This window comes from Ctenopharyngodon idella, chromosome 5 (assembly GCF_019924925.1).
Source record: "Ctenopharyngodon idella isolate HZGC_01 chromosome 5, HZGC01, whole genome shotgun sequence".
NCBI classification, from domain to species: domain Eukaryota; kingdom Metazoa; phylum Chordata; class Actinopteri; order Cypriniformes; family Xenocyprididae; genus Ctenopharyngodon; species Ctenopharyngodon idella.
This window is the reverse complement of record NC_067224.1, coordinates 7,918,349-7,941,649: the sequence shown is the minus strand read 5'-3', so window position 1 is coordinate 7,941,649 and position 23,301 is coordinate 7,918,349. Positions and strand designations below refer to the sequence as shown.

The 23,301-nt window shown below is 37.4% G+C and overlaps 1 protein-coding gene across 1 annotated transcript; it reads left to right on the top strand.

Moving 5' to 3' along the window:
- Positions 1 to 13,208: 13,208 nt before the first annotated feature.
- On the top strand, positions 13,209 to 18,140 carry nrgna (neurogranin (protein kinase C substrate, RC3) a). The gene is made up of 3 exons (XM_051894951.1): positions 13,209 to 13,376; positions 16,324 to 16,470; positions 17,652 to 18,140. Exons 1-3 carry the CDS (start codon positions 13,362 to 13,364, stop codon positions 17,670 to 17,672), a joined length of 183 nt encoding a protein of 60 aa, XP_051750911.1. The 5' UTR covers positions 13,209 to 13,361; the 3' UTR covers positions 17,673 to 18,140.
- Positions 18,141 to 23,301: the final 5,161 nt, after the last annotated feature.

Here is a 23,301-nt window from a genome sequence, read left to right as displayed (position 1 = left end):
TATTTCTGTATTTTCTGTTTGTATCATAATAAAGACATTGAAAAATAAATATGGATGGTCATTAAAACATTGCTAAAACAACAAAACTGGTGGTGGCCTAAGACATTTGCACAGTACTGTATATCGACGATTGGTTGATTCTAGCTCAATCGGAGCATCTGGCGGTTTGACATCGAGATGTCATTCTTGCCCACATGAGAAAGTTGGGGTTAAGGTTGAATGCCAAGAAGAGTGTATTTCAGAGGACCACTTTTTAGGGCATGGTTTGGGATTCGACGATAATGCAAATAAGTGCCTCGCTAGTGAAGTTTTGATGGACGAGGGATTGCAATTAAGGTAAAGAAAATTGCGGTAACCATGTACAGTAAGCATGCATGAGTACAAACACATGACAAAACCAGGAACCTTGACTAAAACTACAAAATAAAAGACAAGAAAACAAATGTGAAACAAAACCCAAAACCAAATGTGACATAAGTACAGTAAAAGCAACAGACTATTTAAAGTGCATTGAGCAATTACAAATATAATTTGTTTATGAAACCAGTCAAGAAGTGTTCTATAGTTGTACAGCTCTAGCAAAAAAATAATCTTGTAGTACAAGATTATATTGTCCTGTATCTCCAAGAAGGGAGAGGATCAAAGAGGTAGTGTGCAGAGTAAGTGGGATCTCTAATAATTCAACTCTGACATCTGGACAAATAAATGTCAAGGCTCTCATTGCAGAGCCCTATGTTCCTCGCTAGTACAACTACCGTATCAAGATGTCAAGACCGTATCACATCAATAGAAGTTCACAAGAAATTTCTAAGGCAATCTCATTTTCTTTAATCCTCTCAGAAAATAAAGAAGCTGTTGTGCTTTTCCAATAGGAGTGGAGGTGTGTGTAGTCCAAGGAAAATCCTCTGTAATGTTCAACCCCAAGAATTTAAAACTGAGGACTCTCTCCACAGCCACTCCATTTATAAGCACAGGACTTAGATCAGTTTTCCTTGTCTTCCTAAAATCCATCACTATCTCTTTTGTCTTCTTGGTGTTACTCATCCTTGTTCTTGATCAAGCCAATGTTTGTTACATGGGCCAGTAGACAGTCATGAGTGAAGAGTGCATATAACAGGGGACTCAACACACATCCCTGTGAAACACCAGTATTCAGGGTAAGACTGAAGAAGTGTACTTTCCAAGTCTGACATTCTGGGAGCAGTTGGTTAAAAAGTCCAAAGTCCAGCTGCAGAAGGTTGCACTTATTCCTAAGCTGTGGAATTTGGACACAAGTGCTTTGGGGATGACTAGGCCAAGCTAAAATCAACAGCATTCTCACATATGTGTTTGACTTATCCAGGTGCCCCAAGAGCAGAGCAAGGTTGATTGCATCCTTCCCTTGATCTATTCTTCCGGTAAGCAAACTGATGTTGATCTAGAGTGGCTGGAATAATACTTTTAATGTGTGCCAGAATCAACTTCTCAAAGCACTTTGATACTAAAGGCGTAAGTTCAATTGGTCGATAATCATTCAAGCAGCTCACCTTATGTTGTTTTGGGATGGGCATAATTGTTGTAGTTTTAACTTAGGAACAACAGCACAGGTCAGGTAGAGGTTAAAGATGCTAGTAAACACCTCTGATAGCTGGTCGGCGCATTCCAGAAGTTTTCATCTGTTGTGATGTCGTTGTGGGAGCTTCCACAGGTAAGTTTGACACCATACTCCTTCCATTGTCTCACTTGAGAAATTACTGGATCTTTCTGGGCTTGAATCAGTTCATTCTGTTCTATTGTTGGCAATCAGGCTTTAACTGCAGCAACTCGAATAAGGGTTTCGCTACCCTGGAGAAGCCCTGAATGAAGGCGCGGTAGTAGCTGAGGAACCCAAGTAGCCTTCTTACATCACCCACTCTCTGGGGAGTCCTGTTCGTTAGGGATTGAACAGCTTCCAGGTTCATAGGGTCTACCCACACCTTTTCAGCTAGGCTAGACAATAGGTATCTGATGTACCTGACTTCAATGCAGAACATTTCACACTTTTCAGGTTTCAGCTTGACGCTGTGGTGCTGGAGGGCCCTCAGCACTCTATGAATGCTCCTCTCAACATGCTCCTCAAAGGACCTCGTATAACATAGGACGTCTTCTAAGTATGGTATGCAGCACTTGTCCCTGACCAAGTCAAGCATTTCATCCATGCTGTGTTGGAAGGCAGCAGGCACATTGGACAATCCAAAGGGGTTTCGGACCCACTCATACAGCCCCCAGGGTGTAATGAATGCTGTCATGTGTCTGGATTCCTCTGTGATGTACCCTTGGTGGTATGCATTGCCTTGCCTCAAGAATGCTGAACCAAGAGTATCCTCCAAACACATTAATCAGATCATGTATACTGGGCAATGGGTGACGGTCAGTGATGGTTTTCCTGTTTAGGAGATGGTAATCAAAGCAGAGCCTCAGCTTGCCATCTTTCTTGTGGACACAGACAACTGGAGCAGTGTATGGTGACTTTGAGTTGATGATCCAACCTTTTGCCAGGATGCATGTAGCGCTTCACCTCGTTGAACAGGGGTTTTGGTACTGCTAAATACGGCCTCTGAACTGGGATGTCATACTTAAGTGTGATCAGCATCTGCAAGCTGGGTATGCACCTGATGTCATTGTCATCTCTCCTGAATGCACCAGACTCCTCATACAACATCCTCTGGACAATCTCTCTCTGGCCCTTGGCCAGATGGTCCAGGTTGATGGACGGATACCACAATGGCACTTTAGCCTTATCCCCTCGAGTGGTCACTACTTGGATTTTCATTGTGTGCCTTGGATCACTCATTTGCCCAGAGTTGACTGTCCTCTCAATCTGCTGTAGTGTTCCAATCATTGCACAGAGTTTGTTCCAATCATTGGCAGAGTCATGTCACCTCCTGTGTTATTTCTGATGGGGATGGAAACACAAGAGTCACTTTGGGGCTGTATCTCTAAGAGTCCCTCTCCAATGTCCAAGCACCTTAAATGAGCACTATTTTCATGAGGCTCAAACAAGACCACTGAATCAGACTGTGCCATCTTTGAAGGGATCCAACACTTCACCCAGGCCACCTGACCTGCTGAGACAACTACCTATCTGGCAACTACCGGCCAGTAGTGAGATAAGTGTTGGAATCAGCCACTCAGACTGCCCCAGAATCAGCTCTTCAACTACGTTGAAACCCAGGAGTTGTCTCTAAATTGGCATCTTACTCACCAGGAATGGGTCGTTAATAGATAGACTTAGATCTTCATTTCCTGGCAGGTTGACTGATAACTGCCCAGCCGTCAAGTGGGATAAGGTTTCCTTTTACAGTTTATGTTTCACAGCACCCCTCTGACAATGTCAGCATTGCTTAAGTTCTCTTTCCGGCCGCTGTCCATTTGCCTGCACACATTGTTGTATGTGATGTCTGATGAGTAATCCCCAGTCTGGCCTACTAAAATAAACCTGTAGAATTTTTTTTGTTCTCTCTAAGACCACATTTACACAACTAATAGGTCCTATTGATCAGCCTTACAAAGCTATTGGATGGAAGATTTTTGTGAATAGGCCTGTCCATGAACTCACACAACCTGCAAACTTGCCTTGAAGCACATCATCTTGTTTTACTGGACTGAATAAATCAACATTCAAGTAAGTAAAATGCCCAAAATATTTTTATGTGATTAGTAATATATCTAGATCGTTAAATGCTTTAATCGTGTTAGATTTTGAGCTTGTAATGTCAATGTTGTAATTTTACAACACTGGATGAAAGGGGTAGCAAAATTTGCCTGTGCACCTTGCATATTACATGGATGAATTGTACTTCTCACCTGTTCATTGTGAAAGAAATACTAATAGAAACATAATGTTTTTGATCTTTTACAAGTTTTAACTTTCGTCTTTGTTACAATTTTGAGTTTTAATCAAAATTTAATTTTAATTAATTATTATTAAAGATGATTATGTTCTGGAATGTGGGGGTATAAGTGCTATTAGCATGATAAGTAGAGGGCACAATAAGCTAGCCACACAGTATTGTGTGAATTCTGTGGAATGTGTGAATTCTTGTCATTGATGCGACCAAAATGGAAACAGTGATTTTGAAATGGATTCTGATATAAGTGATGAAGAGGAATGTGGAGATGGCAGTGAAATGGTTTAGGAAAATAAACACAATTACCACCCATCTAATGATTATGTGGACACCATGTCAACCACATTAAGTCACTCAAGAACACAGATCATGCCCTGTGACAGGTATCAGTGGCATATAAATGATTTTTTTCCGTCCCAACACTGATTTTTCAGGTCAGGATATCACTAATGATGACATCTCTCTTCATATACCACTGGAGTATTTCTGAAAGTTTGTGTCAGAAGATATGAACAAAATAGAGGATGCTGCAGACACTATGGTAAAGGCTACAACAAAGAGCAATAAACTTGAAGGCTACAACAAAGAGCAATAAACATATACCTTGACAAAGGCTACTAGCCTAAACATTGGTGAATAAATATTCAACCTATGCTTTAGTGAGTGTGCAGTTGTTTTCCTTCTACTATAAAGGCTACGACAAACACATTTAGCAGCAAGTGCAATGTCCGCGTATGCTTCTCGGAGGACAAGAACTGCCTTTGGGGCTTCTCGGAGGACAAGAACTGCCTTTGGGACTATCATAATTGAATATGGCTATGAACAGAGCTAAATCACGTAAATTCCAAAATTTTCATTCAGTTCGTCAGGTTTTGTAAATACAATCTGAACATATTTTTTATAAGAAATTATTTTTCATAAAATATTACTTGTCCAATTATTAATGTTGTGTGATTATTATTGTACATATAGGCTACTGTTATGTGGCTACATAAGCAGCACACCCTGCAAATGAACCTTTAGATGATCTCTACATTTGTTTAGACAGTGAGTGAAATCACTGAAATTCTGCTACCTGTCATGATCATTGCATGCGTTCCCTGTGTCTGTCATGGACTCTTATTTTGAAGTTATGTGTTGTCTCCATTTTTGCATTGTTCACCTCATGTTTCCCTGCTACTCTGTACCCTTGTTTATTGTCATGAACATTCATTTGACCACTCCCATCTCCTTCCATAGTAATTCATTAGTTCATTGGTTTTGCTCAGCATTTATAGCCCTGCTTGTCTCTAGTTTGTTTGTCAGTCATTGAATGTTTGAACCCTTGTATTATCTCGTGTTTCCTTCTCAATCATTGTTTGTTCCAAGCTACCTTTTGTTCCTTGACCTTGTGGATTATTTCAATAAATCTTACTGCATGTGGATCTGCTTCCAAGACTGCTTCTTCGCCTGCCTGAATGCCCCGTTGTTACAGAATGATTGACCACACAATGGATCCAGCTTTGAGATTAGTCCGCTTATGCCAAGGTAATCCAAGGTGGACATTGCTTATTTAACTGACCTGCCAGACTGTGCACTTATCGATTTGTTCTGTTATGGACTAAACAAACCACTTCAAGATAAACTGGTCCGTGATGGTCCTCAAGCGTCATTTGTGGAATTTTTGGACTATGCCCTTTTGCTAGTTGGTTCCTCTTTCACAGTAGGGGAGATCAAGCAGGATGCTACCCCTAAACATTTTTTGGGAGGGGGCAATAGGCAGCAAGCTCCAGTGGCCATGGAGCTTGACCGACCATTGATTCCAGCAAGCCCTATGCTAAGGGTCGTGAGCCCAGTGTTTGAAGTGACTTCCACACCAAAGCCTCTTCACAACATGACCGCCATTCCAGAATCTCCAGCCTTCACGGATGCCACACCAGTGTTCCCGGTCATCATAAATGTTGCACTTGAAGACACCCAGGCACTCCAAGGGCATCTGAGGCTGATATCCAGCTTGGCGGCTCCACCATTGATTTTGGCAAAGGGCAGCTGGCATCACAAGGCCTGCAAGCATGTCACCCGTTGTGCTGGAGGATGCCCTTGAGCTCCCTACCTGTTTTGATAGGGCCTCTGAGGCCAACACTAACCTCTCTGTGCTTTGTGTTCTAGTTCCACTAGATCTGCTCTGGGAGTCTTCGGCTCCACCGTGGTTGTCATCAGCTCCATCTGCTCCACCATGGGGATCTTCAATCCTGTCTACACTGCTGTGGTGGTCTTCTGTTCCACCATGGGGATCTTCAGTATTGTCTCATTTGCTGTAGTGGTCTTCTGCTCCACCGTGATGATCTTCAGGCCTGTCTACTCTGCTGTGGTGTTCTTCTGCTCTGCTGTGGGCATCTTCAGGCCTGTCTACTCTGCTGTGGTTGTCTTCTGCTTCACCGTGGGGATCATCCATACCATCTGCTCTGCTGTGGTGGTCATCTGCTCCACCGCGGTGGTATCCAGCTCCAGTGACGTGTTCTTCGATCTAGATTGCACTGCCCTGGCCACCTGCTCAGCCTACACTGCCCTGGCCACCTGCATTACCTCCATCTCCAGTCTTTGCTCCACTCCATGGACCTGGCCCTCCATCCCTCCCCTTGGTTTGTCTTTGCTCCACCACCCTCTTGCACTGTTAGGAGCATCTGGAAGCCACTCCTTAGTAGGGGGTTATGTCACAATCCCTGCCTGTGTTCCCTGTGTCTGTCATGGACACTTATTTTGAAGTTAAGTTCTGTGTTGTCTCCATTGTTGCCTTGTTCACCTCATGTTTCCCTGCTACTCTGTTCCCTTCTTTGTTGCCATGGACACTTATTTGACCAAACCCATCTCCTTGTCAGTTTCCATAGTAATTTTTAGTTAATTGGTTTTGCTCAGCATTTATAACCCTTCTTGTCTCTAGTTTGTTTCAGTCGTTGAATGTTTGTACCCTTGGATTATCTTGTGTTTCCTCCTGTATTATTGTTGCTCCAGCTGCCTTGTGTTCCTTGACCTTGCAGATTATTTTAATAAATCTTACTGCATGTGGATCCACTTCCTAGCCTGCTTCTTCACCTGCCTGTATCCCCTGACGTTACACTACCCAACAGGCCCAATGTTGCAATATTACATAATTTCCTTAATTTTTGTCTTTGAGGGTTAAACTCACGGGGCTGGATATACAAAGTACGCTTTAAACTTCTCTTGTTCTCACTCAAGAGATTTCCGCTGAAAGCTCGCAAATTCATGGTGGTTCGTGGAAGTAAACCACTGAACGGTTCTGTGTCCTTCTGAGTTCATTCTGTCAAAGTAAGACCAGTCTCCATTAGAATACAAGTCCATTCTTTGCATTCTTAATTGAGAAACAGCTTGTGTCTACCCCGAACGCGAGTGGCGTGACACGACACTGGAACCCATTATAATCATTGATACTCTGTGCACTGGATGTGACTCGGCACAACGTCAAATCCCAGACAGTAAACTGATGCCCCGTTATATTTCTGATGTACAGTACTCCCAGCGCTTGCGCTGTTTCTGATACGAAGGACAACTGGATTTGCATTTTGTAACGGTTGCTTTGACCGTTTGTCCAGTGTAGACAGCCTCAAGCTGTAGTGGCATTGTAGACATGGTGTAAGGCAAATCCTGTCAATCCAAATGTAAAAAATGAGGAAAACCATGATGGAATGGTGCCAAAAAGGCCACTATGGCAAATACAGTAAAATACAGCAACTTTTAAAAATACAGCAAATCTGTATGTGGTGATTTCACAGAAAATTCCCATGATGCAAAAGGAATCAGTTATTTACTGTAAAGATTAACAGTAGTAAACATGGTTACACATCTAACGAACATTCTTTCATCCCATCAGATAAAACTCATTCAATCAAGTCATAAACATGTATTTCCAATACGAGTTGTTATCATTTCTAATGTTGTACTACATATTGTCACATCCCGGTAGCCTGCACTACAGTATGCTCATCATAGTTCAATCATGTCTGAAATAGACGGTTCCCATTTCAGTGTACTGCTGACTTGAGAGTGGGTGCTATTAGATCTGATTTACTAATTGGAGTGGTTATTGCAAACAAAAGCAGACATGACTAGGTTTTAGGATAACTTTATCTTGAGTCGGAATGTCGGACATATTTGAGAGACTATAATTCATTCATTGAGTGGTTTGTAAATCAGTGCTGACTTCGGATGCGAACTATTTCAAACTGCTCAGTCCAATTTGGTCTACTGATTCAACCGGTTCACTGAAAAGAACCTGAAAAGAGCGATTTGTTTACGAATGGGTGTTACTACTACTTATACCCTGATATTCATTGAAAACAGCATAGCATCCTTGGTTAGGCCACAGCCTGCACCTCAGCATGATGAATGTATACAGGAAATCTTTTCATATGTTTGGGCAGATGCTTGCACATCTGTATCAATCTATTTTTCATAATTTATTGCTCCATCATTGGTGTTTATTAAATACAGTCTGATTGTCCCTGCTCTATTGTGTTGTGTAAAGTGAAATCATAGTCTCCAGAAGAGAACATGCTAGAGCATAATCTGAAAATAATGAGAGTCAGCAGTACAGTCTATGCACAGAAATGACTCTGTCTGTGTTTTTGAAAATGTATACAAATGGAAAAAGTTCTGTGTGTGTGCCTCAAAGTGAGAAACGTGTTCATGTCATGTGTTTTCACACAATAAAATACATTTACTTTGTATCTGATTTTTAATAATAAATCCCCAAAAATTAATGAGGTAATTTAATATCTTGTATCCTTTTGGGCACCGCAGACACTTTGTTATCCATTTGGAAGACCCCTGGATCAAATTATACAACATAGAAAAGTCCATGTAAGGGCAGGCTTTAGAAAACAAAAGTGACTCCAATTTTAAGACAGTTTAGAGCTAGAGAGTAAAAAACTGAAAGGAATTCAAAAGAAATTTGAACTGAAAAAGACTTTATTTTTATTTTAAAAAAAGATGACATTCTTTGTGAGTCTCTGAAGAAGATAATGAAAATGGCTTCCCAAACATTGAGAATATTGTTAATCTACTTCATTCTAAAAGGTAGGTCTATTAGACATCTTTGTATTATACACACTATACAATATAATTGCTTTGTTATTTTTACTTTTTTTTTTAAAGAAAATTCATCTTTCTATGCACACTTTTTTGCTTGTCTGATCTTTTTTTGTTCTGTTTCATCTTTTTAAGCCATTCATTCTTTGACTGAATTATGAATCTCACTGAATATGTGGGCTTATCTATTCCCAATAACCCACAGTCACCGCCATAAAGCTCTGGTCTCCTCCCGGATGGATGATTAAAATGCCATGTCAGTATGAATATGAGACTCAAGGAAGTATCCAGCAGCTGTCCCTACAGTGGAGAAGCCCCAGGAACCAGCTCCTCTGCCACCTGATCAAGCACAAAAAGTACAGCAACTGCACAGCTGGATATTCAGTGCACTACAACCCAGGGAATATTACTCTCATCATCGCTGAGGTGAAGCAGGAGGATTTTGGGAGGCACGTGTGTTCTGTGAGCAAGCTTCACGAATTCTCAGACTTCAGCATTGAATTAAACCAGAAGGAAGGTGAGAATGGTGCATTAAATGAGGAGATTCACACTAATATTTTTTAATTGAAAAGTGATGTGATTACTTGTAATAGATTGAATGCATGTACCGTATCAAGTTCACAACTTGAAATCTTGTTTAGATCTCTCTGCTGAATTGCCAAAAGGCAAGGTAGATCAGTCAGGTACTGTATGCAATTGAGTATTTCAATTCAGAGAGCATTAATAAAATATCATGGGTACAGTTTTTATGATGATTTTAGATTATTGATTGAGTGCCTAACTCTTTTACCCACAGGTTCTGCAAAGGATCATTTCTTCCTTCTTGGCTGCAGTCTTTTTGTATCCATTTTTGGTTAATAAGACAAGAATAATAATCAATAGTGGTCCCAGACTGATGTTTCACACTAGCAGAAGCCTTGTATTCTGAGATATGAGATACCTTATATATCCTAAAAATAAGAAGTCGCTGTTTTTTTTATTGTTATTTTTTCATAACAGCACCACTGGATGGCAGTATACTCATGAATATGACTAAACACAATTTTAAAGATATGAGGCATGAAGTACTTGATGATTGATATGTAAATAACATTAATTAACATTTTTGTTATTGTTAAAGATACAATAAAAGTGCAAATAAGTGCAATAAAATTATCTACTAATAAAAATATCTATTAATCCATGTGTAATTTAATGTATACGTTAAAATAAACAATTTTATATATATATATATATATATATATATATATATATATCTGTAAAGGGTACTGGTAATATACGGACATTTAACCCTGCATAACTAATAACAAAATATGGGTAAAACACCTTTAAAAAATCAACACTGAAAATTTCCTTCATATTAGCACAATACATTGGGCCCTATTTTTACAGACTTTTCATAGAGTGTAAATTATTTATTATTTTTAGATTAGTGTGGTTATGAGATGCATATTTAAGTTCTTTCAGAGCTATCAAGCAATCAAGCAAGCAAAACATCACTGTGCTCTGCACATCATTTCTGTCACTAATTCAAAATGCACAGTGTGATTATGCATGTGCATGTTTAAATCTGTTAATAGTGGGGGTGTGCAGTGCCAAACCAGCATGTCAAATAACTGACAAAATAAACGCAACAACACAAAGGTTTTAAAATACAGAGTGACATGTTGTTTACCAAGTTATTTGCCTTTTTAATGCTTGATTGATGCTTCTTTAATCAAAATTAATCTAGGGTGTGATGAAATGACACTTTCAGAACGAGCATTCATTTAGCATTGAACATTCAGCGTTCATCTTTACAGACACATTGGCGTGTATCCATTATAGGGGCCTGTGACATGAACAGTGCCAGCATATAAACATGACTGTATGTATGCCTGAAGGATTGTGGACTGACATGCCTGCCACCTTCTCAAAGACAATTCAGCCTTAGAGCATTTAATGCTATTTTAGTCATACAACGTATCGTAAGGGCACAGATAGCTGGAAACAATGACCTTTACATATTAATACATAAAGATGCTGTGGTAACAAATAATTTTATGTTTGCATTGTTATGAATTCATTGTGGCAAAATATATTAAGTTATTAAGTATCTTGAATTATGTATTATATCTTTAAAAATGGATAAAAGAGGAAGTATGGTTGTGTAAGAGAAAAAAGACGAGACTCTCATTTAATCAAAGTGCACCAGTGGTTGTACAAGTGTAACTGGAATCAAGCATGTCATTTGAGAGTCTGCATGCATAAGACATTAGCTTTATTCATTTTAACCTGTCAGCATAGAATAACACATTAGGCTGTGACCTACAGATTAAAGCTAGTATAAATTTTTTAACTGTGGCGGTGTCATGGCCCACTGATGATGCTGTTCTTTTGAACTTTCTATTCATCAAAGAATCCTGCAAAATGTATCACTTTCTACAAAACAAATATTAAGCAGCACAACTGTTTTCAACAATAATAAGAAGTGTTACTTGAGCAGCAAATCAGCATATTAGAATGATTTCTGAAGGATTATGTGACACTGAAAACTGGAGTAATGATACTGAAAATTCAGCTTTGCCATCACAGGATTTAATTAAATTTTTTGTTTGCACAAAAAAGCAATTTTGAGCTGAGGAAGTATAATTTCACATCAGATTTATAATATGATTCGCGCACATGGTAGTGGATGTTAAATGACAGAACTGGTAACATCTGAATCATCAGGTTCTCTCATTCCATTTGTTATATAACATATATACAAGCTGTTCATTTACATCAAAACACAACGAGAAATATCTTATTTGACCAGACAGGGAGGGTTTTAACACTTACCACTTTATCTGCTGAATCCACAAAGGGTGCACAGAATAGGACAGTGTATACAGTAGGCTTGACTAACAACTGTGACTAACACATACCCACGCTGTCTGTTATGTTTTTTGAGTTGTTGGCTTATGTTTTATATATTTGTTTCCAAATTTAATTTGCTCTTTTTAATTAAAATGTTTCATATTTGTTTCCCTTTTTTGAAATAAAATGTTTGAGGGTGGAGGGTGGTGATAAGATTGCATAATAATGATTTTTAAGTAAATGTTATTACCACATTAAATTTTTGCATATCTTTTAAAATGCCTTAAATTGGTATTACAACCTATCTGGTAGTGGTAAAGGTTGTAACAACAGCACTTTTGTACATTTATTTACGAAGTTTAGGGATAAGTTGTAGATTCCTTTTTTAGATAGGCTACAAGCATACTTTTAAAAAGAGTACTACAGAAACAATACTGACACTGAACTTAATGTATTGTTTTCGGACACTTAAGTGCATGTTATTTACAATGTTACAGTGTATGTTATAGTTTAAATTTATATTACATGCCATATTTGACCTTAAGAGGGCTTTTTTGACCTAATTAAGTAGGACTTAAGTATGCACATGTGTATGTGTTGTCTTTGATATGAGTGTACTACTGAATGTACTGACAAGCATTTATGGTAATATACTATAACTGTCATTTGAAACATGTCATGTATTTCGATATATTTGTAATTACTTTTGAAATGATGAAGTTGCAATTTACATTTAAAATATATTAACTTAAAATGTAAAAATCAAATCAAATAACACAAGTACGTTGGATGTGCTTTAGTATGTCAGTCAACACATCAAAATAAGTGCTTCTTTAAAGCACAAAAGATTATTAAAACTGTGTAACTTTTTTTTTATTTGACTATTACAAAGTGCACATTTTTAGGTGTGTTAAGAAACATAAAACTCTCTTTAAGTATACCAAAGTGGCCTTTTATGTCATTTAAAAAAAAAATACAAAATATGCCTATGAATTAGGCTACTACAAGTACACATTAAGTGCGCTTCTTTTTCACACTTGTTTCTAATAACTGTTATATAAGACAAATATGGGAGCGTTTGAGACACATACTGAAAAAAACAGAGTAGCTAATGGACGTTATAAAACAAAATGTGTTAATTATAATATTTGCCACGCCTGGCAACAAAATGGTTAAACAAAATGGCACAAATCTTGCCAAAGCTTCTTAAACTGGTTACTTATTGGTTTAGGCAGAACCTACTGTATTTTTAAGAGTGGAAAAAACATTGAAATAAAGTTTATAGAATGTTTTCACATTCTAATGTACTTATTATATACCATAGCAGTCGGCATGAAAGCCCAGATGAAGAAAGGCGTGCGATAAATGGTTGCATGTGATGGGGAATATGTCACCCGCTCTGATTGGTCAATTCAGCTGAAGCGCTGATCATCTACAGACAGTCTGAGCACATACAGAGAGCGCAACACACTGAAAGAGAGAGACAACATCTTTACCGATATATTCTTCAGTCATAGTTTAACTGGACAACAAATCTCAAACTACTCAAACCTGTCATCACAAATCGCAATGGATTGTCGAAACGTAAGTGGAGTCCGTGTTTATGTTTGTACAGCTTAAAAAAAAAAAAAAACTTATGTAGCTATTATGCATTTTAAAGATTTTGGTTATTCGGTTATTTATTAACAGATTGAAGGGAAGTGTTATATTACAATTTTTGCTATATTCGAGACATTTTTAAAAGGTCTGTTGTTTAAAAATATCAACATTTCTTATTTCTCCACAGTAAAGGTAAAATTGGACTGTAAATGTTATTGCATAATCCAGCAAGAACTAGACAAATTTAGTTGAGTTAATATTTTAGGATTTATGGAATATTTTAGGATTTGCTGGACTCTCATTTGCATTAAAATATTAAATTTGCAAATTAATAAAAAAATATGCATTATGATTACAGAGTCAATTTAATCCGCTAAAACCAACCATTATCTAAGTGACTATTGACAACAACAACAGGATTAAACAGAGAACCTGCTGTGGGTAGGTGTGTTTTGAACATGTTTCAATGTCCTGGCAGAAGAATCACAACTTACAGCCTATAGATATTTGAGGAATATTAAAACATTTTTAAAGTTTAAGGCAACATTTATGACTGGTCATGTTTTTGTTTTATATCTGTTCATACCTATATTCACAGTACATAGAATGACACTTTTCGGGCAGTTTGAAAGGATTGAAATGTGTTAAGCAGATATGCTGTGTATGCAGTCGTTTGTGGTGAGAAGGGTCATTGGTTTGACGTCTGGTCTTGTGCATATATAAGTGCTGATTTTCAGAAGTGACATGTCTGTGTCTAAAGATAGAGCACTTGAATACTTGATCAGTTCATTTTTACAAGCTCAAACACAAGTATGGTTCTACTATTTCCACATTTCATATTGATTAAATAAACTAGAGAATGAAAGCTGGTTAATAGAAAGTGTGCAAAATTGTTCCTTCCCATTTGTTTCATCTCCACGTACAGCGGGAGTACAAGCAGTCTTTGTTACACAAGTCATCTATTGCGTGGGCTCGGAGTTGTGTGTTTGTGGGAGGATCTAGAACTTTCTAGAAACAGCAATTATCTGTGTATAATTTTGAAGATGTTGCTGTGACTGATGAGACAGATGGTCATTTGCATGTTCCAAACTGATGGGCCGTCTTTCCGATAAGACACTCTCACAAGTAAAGTTCACACAAGATGTTCCTTGATTGATGATTGGTCTCAGGATCAGCGCCCATCTTGCTTGAGAAATCTCGGTTGCTAGAAACATTCTCAGAAGTAAATAAATGTAGTTATTTCTTATCTTTGGTGTTGCACAGAAATTTAAGAGCATGTAGATGGAAAGTCAAGGTTGTTTTCTTTTTTTGTTTTCTTTTTTTTTTGAGACATGAAGGGCTTTATGGGGAATGATCATGATTTATGGGGTGAGCCCTCGGGTTCTTGTTTGTTGTTTAATGGATTATTGTTTATCCCTGCATAATAGTGCTGAAACCTCAGAGGAGCGTCAGGCTTCCACCCCACTCAGCTGGATCTTCACACTGTTATTCTGTGAAGCTCTGAATGCTTTCAGCTTCAGTCCCTTGACTGTGACGCACCCCCAGCAGGCAGCGAAAATTAGTCGAGCTGTCGGAAACTTGAGGCTCGCTAGGGACCGCTGACAGATTGTCTCCCACTGGATGAGGAGAATAAAAGAATCAAAGAAATCAAACAAAAAGAATGTGCATTCCCCTAAGCGTAATGATTTACCTTTGAGATACTGTGTATTTTAATTTTGATTCTGAGAGAAAAAGATTTTAGAGAGAGAAACGTAATTAATGGAATAGTATTTATTTTCCTCGGGGAAAAAAATGAAAATTCTTTCATCATATAAGATGTAAAGATAATGTGAAGATTGTTGGTAGTCAAACCATTTGGGTTACTATTGACTTCATATAGACCAAAAATATCAAATTATCTTCTTTTATGTTCCACAGAAGAAAGAAAGGTTTGGAATGACATGAGGAGATGAGTAAATGATGACAGAATTTTCATTTTTTAGTGAACTATCCCTCTAGAGAGTTTTATTTGTTGCATTTTACAGTTGCTGATTCTGTTTTAATCAGTATGAAGCAGTAATATCAAAAGATTACACTATAATAATGCTATAAATCACAAATGCTGAAAAGTACATTCATCCAAAAATAACTCATACAGGTGCATGAAAACACATTTACCAATATTAAATCCTAAAGCCGGTGCACTGTTGCTCCCAAAGGAATTTTTTTAATGGGACTTTCACCAAAAACTGGGTTGGTGAGAGGGCCATTAAACAATTCCTTTGGGAGCAACAGAGTGCCGACTTTAGGTTTTGACATGACTGTAACAATACTTTACCATTAGACACCCCAGCAAACAACACTGCAAAAGTGAAAAGATACACATTCCACCACAATCTTTAGTACAATCAACACAATTCGTATAATGGCAATTCATAACCAAAGAATTCATACAATTTCATCTGCTTACACCCCACTGACAGTTATGTTTAGGGGTGAACCTCCATGGTTACTTTTTTCTAAAAATCATACAGCTCTGTACAAATCACATTGTACTAATTCATACAGTTCCACCTCATAAAATAGTAACGTTTTTTCATGAGATCAGGTTGGAAGAACTGCTAAGCACCTTCTGAATATCCTATTGTGTACTCAAGATTAATATATATATAGACATACTGACATAGAACCACTGATCATATTTAAAGTTTTTCTAGGAGCTTATTGGGATCCTTTTGTAAATTTCTCAGAGAACTGATTGGCAATCTGCAGTCATTTTACACTTGGTGTTCTTGATACAGATTGGTCTCAATGGGTATTACAAAGTGTGAAAGTTTGTTGACACTTTGGTGTAGATCTTGACAAGGATCTGTAACTGTAACTGTAACTGCCATGTAGTCATAGCTAAAATGGCTGACTGTGTTTTTTTTTTTTTTTTTTATCTGAACTGCAGGAAGGATGCACTCAGCCGCAAGATGAAGACATCATGGACATTCCCCTTGACGACCCAGCCGCAAACAAGGCTGCTGCTAAGATTCAAGCTGGTTTTCGAGGTCACATGACCAGGAAGAAAATGAAGGATGACAAGCCTAGAGAAGAGGTTAGCAGCATGGGCAGTACATCAAAATACATTTGCCAAGGATGACTTTACTAATACCACAAAAAGACTATACAAAGTACCACACAAAGTACTATTATATAAATTTCCTTTGAATTACAGATTAGACTCAATGCCTGGTCACATCTGTAAATTACACATATTAAAATATTCGAAACAGGAAACAAATTTACAATTTAAAAATACCGTTTTCCATTGAAACAGTAATATACCATAAAAACAATGCATTCTGGGTAATATTATTTGTCGTTTTCGAGAAAGTAGCCTATAGGCCTCTTTTCTTAAAATGACAAATATTACCCACAATGCATTGTTTTTATGGTATATTACTGGAAAACGGTAATTTACTGTGTACTGTTTTTTTTTTTTACAGTTATTACAGTGTAGCATGGCTTATCTCAAGACATTTTTGTTTGGTCCCTAAACATTTTTATGTGTAGAACTACTATTTGCACCACTGATTAAGTGTCTTCCTTATACAGCACAAGCCTACAACTAGTTTAAAAGTGTCCATAAAGAACATGGCAGACAGAAATACAACTGCAATGTTAACTCTGTAGTGTAATTACTAAATCCATCAGCCAGTCCTCTAAGCCATTATCTCATTGAAGGTTGAATGTATGTGTGATTTTGCCACTCCTGGGTAATTAAGGCAAATTGAAATCCCAATCAATCTTAAATTATCTTAATTCATCATGTATTGATAGAACAATAACCATTAAAGGTTCAATGGAACTAATGTTATAACAAACTCTACACAGACGTTTCTGTCTGGAATCAGTATTTCCCCAGCAGACATCAGTATGGTTAAAATGGTATCCTAGCAATAACGCCTTAATTGCTTGTTGCTAAGCAATAATACAGATGGTACCCAGTTAATGTCATGTGAGCACCCTTCTCAGTTGTATTGCCTACGTATGGTAATGCTCCCTATGTTTTACATAAAAAGAAAGCTATAGCTACAGAATTTTGACAGAGTTAGACTTTTATGAAATCATGTTGAAAAAGATTCGAATGAAAAGATTTTGCCATATCTTGGTTTGAATTTAGCAAGTCTGTTTTATGCACATGAACACAATACAGTCATTTTTATATGCCAGTCTTTCATAACCATCTTTCAGGAGTTTTGTGCAGAAAAAAACAAAATTTTTCGTCTATTTCAGAAACAACGAGAGCAGAAGTAGCTAAGAGGAGCACCATCACCACCGCCCAATAGCACATCACTGCAATAACCAGAGCTCTTTTGTTTAAAAAGAACCCTTCAGTGTATGATATGAAAGCATCAACATCCAAACAGAGTTTGCCACCTGACTAGCAGACTCTTTCACACATTTCTCTTCTTCCTTTAGCATTTGAGTGGCTGTTTCTGTCTTGAAACGGTTTCACAGCATGACATTATAAATTCAGTTCATTTAAGATAGAAATTTGTTCGTGATCTGTCAGCTTTCAAATCTGAAGAGTTTTTCTTGTTGCTTCAAGCAAGGCAAGCCAAATACTCTGTCTGGAGATTTGTTGATTTGTTTGAGGTTGTGCTTTACTTCTTTGGCTGTACTGAATCTTACAATATACAAGTATGCATTTACTAAACGTCAATGTTTTTTCTAGCATAAATTTTGTTTATGCCTGTTTAATAAAGCAAATTAAGTTCCACATATCAGCTTTCTGTGTTCACTGGATGCCTTATTTTTGGTGTTTTTGTGTTGGGGGTAATAAAAATATGGCCCCACTTTATATTAGGCACTCTTTATGTACTTACATTTAAAAAAAAAAAAATTGTTTGGTGCAATGTACTTATTGTGCTCATTTTGTATTGCAAAACACTTTTGCTGCTATTGAGGTGGATGCAGGTAAGGTTAGGGACCAGTGTCGTAGTATGTGTAGGTTTAAGGGTGGGTTAAGTGGTAAGGGAAGGGTTAACAGTGTAATTATAGATGTAACTACATGCAGGTTTTTTTAATATATATGTACAATGTACACAATAAGTGCATTGTATCAAATGTTAGTATAGTAATTAAAGACTCTTAATGGGTCCAAAATTGTTAATTGCTGCTGATGAAAAAAATAACTGCTTAGATATGTTTTTAATTAATCAAGAGATGTGGTTTATATCACAAATATGCAAGCTGTGCAATACACAGAGAATAGTGTTTTATTTCCAGACAGCTTGTGTCAGACCCATATAATTCAGCGAAGTATTCCCACAGCTTAATCAATCTTTCAAACAGTGAGACCATAGCCTTCAAATAGCACAGATGCTCATTAAAAATGGATTTGCTCAAAAGCACTCCTTGCGTGCTGTCCTGCCTGTGCAAATCTTTTTGGTGCATTTGTGTGTCTGTACCTGTCTATTTGTATTGGATCATCTGCTGGTAAAATGCAGCATTTTTACCTCATGTTCTTGTAGCTCAACTAGTAAAGCATGGCATTAGCAGTGCCAAGGTCACATACAGATAAAATGTATAGCGCAGATGCGCTGTAAGTCACTTTGGATAAAAGCATCTGCCAAATGCATACAGATAAATGTAATGTAAATGCCACTGGAAAGCATTCTTGCCCTTATTGCTCAGTGTTTAATCAGTCTACAGCCTAATATATGTGGAAAGCTGTGTTAGCATTGCCATCCATTTCAATGGCAGTTGTTTGGAAACCACAGAAGTACACAATTTGAAATGTGCCATCTTTAAGAGACTTTAAAAGAATATAAGAGGAAACTGAATGCCATGTCTTTGGACACTTAATCACATTTTAATTGCTATTAAATGAAAATTATTTATAGTTAAAATGCAATTATTGAATTAGTGTTATGTCAGGACAAAAAATTTAAACACAATTGGTCACTGTAATTTTGCCAAGTAAGACATCAACAAGATATCAACATCATTCCTGTCTGAAAATTTAGTCCTTATCCTATACCTACCCCTAATCCTAGCCCTATACCCACAACCAGTGTTGGGGGTAACACATTACAACTAACCTGATTTACATAATTAGATTACTTTTTCAAGCAACTAGTAAAGTAACTTTTAAATTTACAACAAAATATGTGACCCGTGCTGGCAAAATGAGTCGCAAAGACCAAATGTTCAAAAATGAGTTATTGTTACTTTCAAAATCTCTATTAAACCTTCAAATTATGTATGATTTGTTGGAATCAGCAAACAAATGACACTACACCTGTTTGAAGTCAATAGAGTCAGCAAAGGAAATTTGAGAAAAATCGAGTTAAAGCTTTCTGAAGGTTCCAAAACAAAATCACCTAGCAACCATACCTTAAAATCCCTGTTAATAACACCTAATTTGGCACACACCTCGTTAAAACTAAATATCTATAGGAAAAAATATATATTCCATTTTTTTTTTTTTTTCAATATTTTACTTCAATATTTGGAAGTACTGTAATTCGGTTTATAAGTGGATTGCGCGCTGTCTGAGGCCTCTTTGTTCGCGCGCTTCGGGTCTGTCAGTCAGCTTGATTAAGATCGATTTGTTTACATCAGCATGAGTTTGACAATCACATTTCTTTGGTTCAGACTCATGCCATCAAAAATTCGCTATGAATATTCACAAAGTTGGAATGCTGCGCTTTAAGGGTGCGTTGCAGCCTGGTCTCATTGTTAATACGTATTAATACGTAACTTTCAAAGACACAAAACGTACATTTTTGTACGTTTAGAAAGGTGCTAAAACGTACAATATTGACGTAATTATGGCACTAAAACGTAAAAATGCTTACGTTTTTACAGCGAAAAAACGTAAAATATTTACGAATCTTATCATGTCTTAAAGATATATGTATAATTCCCCTTATCGTTTTGTAGATAAATGTAAGATCCATAAACCCCATCCCGAACCTAAACCTACCCATTTTATACAGAATGTTAAAAGAATAAAACATAATGGGCAGAAATGTGTAGGAAAATGACAATTTTAGTAAAAAATATAACATTAAAACGATATTTTGAGCCACTAATCCTACACCTACCCCTAAACCTACCTATAACCATTTCTTTAAACTACCTACTGTTATAAATAAAAGAATGACAGACAAACAAGCGTAATCACAATAATTTTTTTTTTTTTTTTTTTTTTTTTTTTGCGAAAATGTCAAAAGTGGTACCAAAAGTAGTTCAAATGATGATGAGTTCCAGTCACAGTCCTTTCTGGCGGTAATAGTTTTTTATAGGGTACAGAGCAGAATTTAACTTCTTAATCCATGAAAATATGATAAATCCGGCTTCTCTCCATTAAGGCGCGACACTCATTTCAAATGGCAATCCACTGAAACACGGCATGTCGTAATCTGTGACGAAGGTGAGAACCAATGAGCGTTTGATATCAGTGCCGTAAACCATGTCGTAACACTTCTCGAGGGTGGCGCTACTTTCAAATTTGAATCATAACGAGCGCGAGCGTTGACAGTGAAGGTCGCTGTTGCTGAGAATCAAAATGAAGATCGATTGATAAAGGGCTGAATTTGGATCTGTTCCGTACAAACATATGGATTCTAAAGATTGGGAGTACAGCGAACAAATAAAATTGATGTGATTTGTGAATTTATGTTGTGTTTTGGTGTATCTTATGGTTGTATTGTCAGTCGCTGCATAGGAGAAAACGCCTTCTGTGTCGCACAGCAAACAAACTAAATATTACAAAATGGTTAAACAATTACAGAAAATGTATTCATAAGGTTTTAAATTGTAGTCTTGTTTAACATTATGCAATCCTCCGAAACGAGCAGCACAAGTCATGAACAGAAATGTTATTTCATATTAAGTAGATGAGTAAACTGCTTTCAATAAATTCGACTAAAAACAACATCATTAAAGCCACGATTTTAATATTAATACATGGGAATTCATATACATTCACACTTTACGTTACATGATTTACGTTTTTATTGCTGTTAATATGTAAATATTTTTACGTTTTAGTCCTCTAAATACGTCAATGTTGTACGTTTTTGTGTGTATGAAAACGTAAGTAAATGTACGTGTGGTAGAACCACAATTTACGTAAAAATACACACGTATTCTCATGAGATCACGTTGCGCGTTCACACTTGTCGTGTTTGGTTCGATTAAAACGAACCTTGGTGCGATTGCTCTGTTAGTGTGGTTCATTTGAACATGTGTGAACGCTGCCATCCGAACCCTGGTGCGCACCAAATAAGCGGACCGAGACCGCTGAAAAGATGGGTCTCGGTCCGCTTCCAAACGAACTCTGGTGCGGTTTGAATGATATATGAACGCAACACGGATCAAAGACATGTAATCGAACCAAAAACAGGAAGATGATACCATAAAAATGACAGAATCCTCACGCATATAGGTTTTTCGTCATAGTCGCGAGTTTGTCCATGACAGGAATCAGACGCGCGTCTCCCACGCAGCAGATCGTTTGTGGATTCCCGCCGCTGTTTTGACTCCTTTATACATTTTATAAGCTCTTCACATGTTCCCAGCTGGCCAAAATACTATCATATGCAGGCTACACACACACAACAAGCGCATTTACCTCAGCACACAGCATTGTTTTGGATGTTCGGTAAATTCCGTCTCAGAATTTGCAATACGTCATAAAATCCGACCAATCAGTTTGTGAATGTATCCCTATGCCTTTAGGTTCAGTATCTTTTGGTTAGGTAATAAATCTGCCAATCTGAACGCTAATCGGACCAGGACTAAATGTTTTTTTTTTTTTTCCTTATTTGGTCCGGACCAAACTAACCGAACTACAAGTGTGAATGCACCCTAAAACGATACTTGTGCTGAAGCGAAACGCGCGTGGTGAAGTGAGCAGAGATAAACGGCATTTTTCATGGAAAGGTAGGCTACTCCTCTCAGAAAACATACAAATAAAGATACTTTTAGATGTCTAATTGCTATTTGAAGAATTTGGATTGCTAGACGAGGGCTTAATGAACTCATTTTTGTTAAAGCCTCAAATTCGACCAAAATCAACATTTCTGACTTGTTTTGCCTGTAGCTCATAATTAGCCCGTGCGCATTCCGACTCATTTTGCCAGCACGGGTCACTAAGGTACTTTGTTTTCCCATCGCAGTCCCATGTTGAGAGAAATCGTAAGTGCCGAGGCGTTGTGTGCACTGTGCAAACATTATTGTAGTTCTAGACTAAATGTGAGCAGGTATTTAGGTTACTCATCTAATTTGCACATAAACAGAGTCAGTATTCCTCAAAATTAATAAAAACAATGAAATGCAATCTCAGAATATTGCACAACCTTGCAATAATAAAAAAACAAACAAGCAAACCAAGCCCAGGTAAGAAAAAGTAAGACAGAAGTAATGTAAGGCATTACTTTCCATAAACTAAGTAACACAATTAGTTACTTTTTTAGGGAGAAAGACAATATTGTAATACATTTTTTTAAAAAAGTAACTTTCCCCAACACTGCCTATAACTTACCCTTAAAATCAGGGAAATAGGTGAATAACACTGATGTAGAAGCACCTAAGCTTAAACGTGACATAAACTGTAAACTTGTCTTTCATAACTGATTGGTTGATTGGAAAGTTGTTTCAGGATCAACAACGATGTTGATCCAGGAACATGTTGTACTTGGTGGAATCATGTTCACCTTTTTTTTTTAGTGTGAGCACACAACTTGCACTACTTACACTACAAAATGTCAAACAATGGGGTGCTGCAGTGATGACTTTTTTTTCCCCTATGTATTTGTAGGCCAGCTCAGAAGTTAGCATCACCCTGGTTCTCTCGACAAAAAACCCAATAGGATTTTGGATTGTAGCAGAAAATATAAGCTCTGTGACCAACAAAAGTTTATGGTTCTTA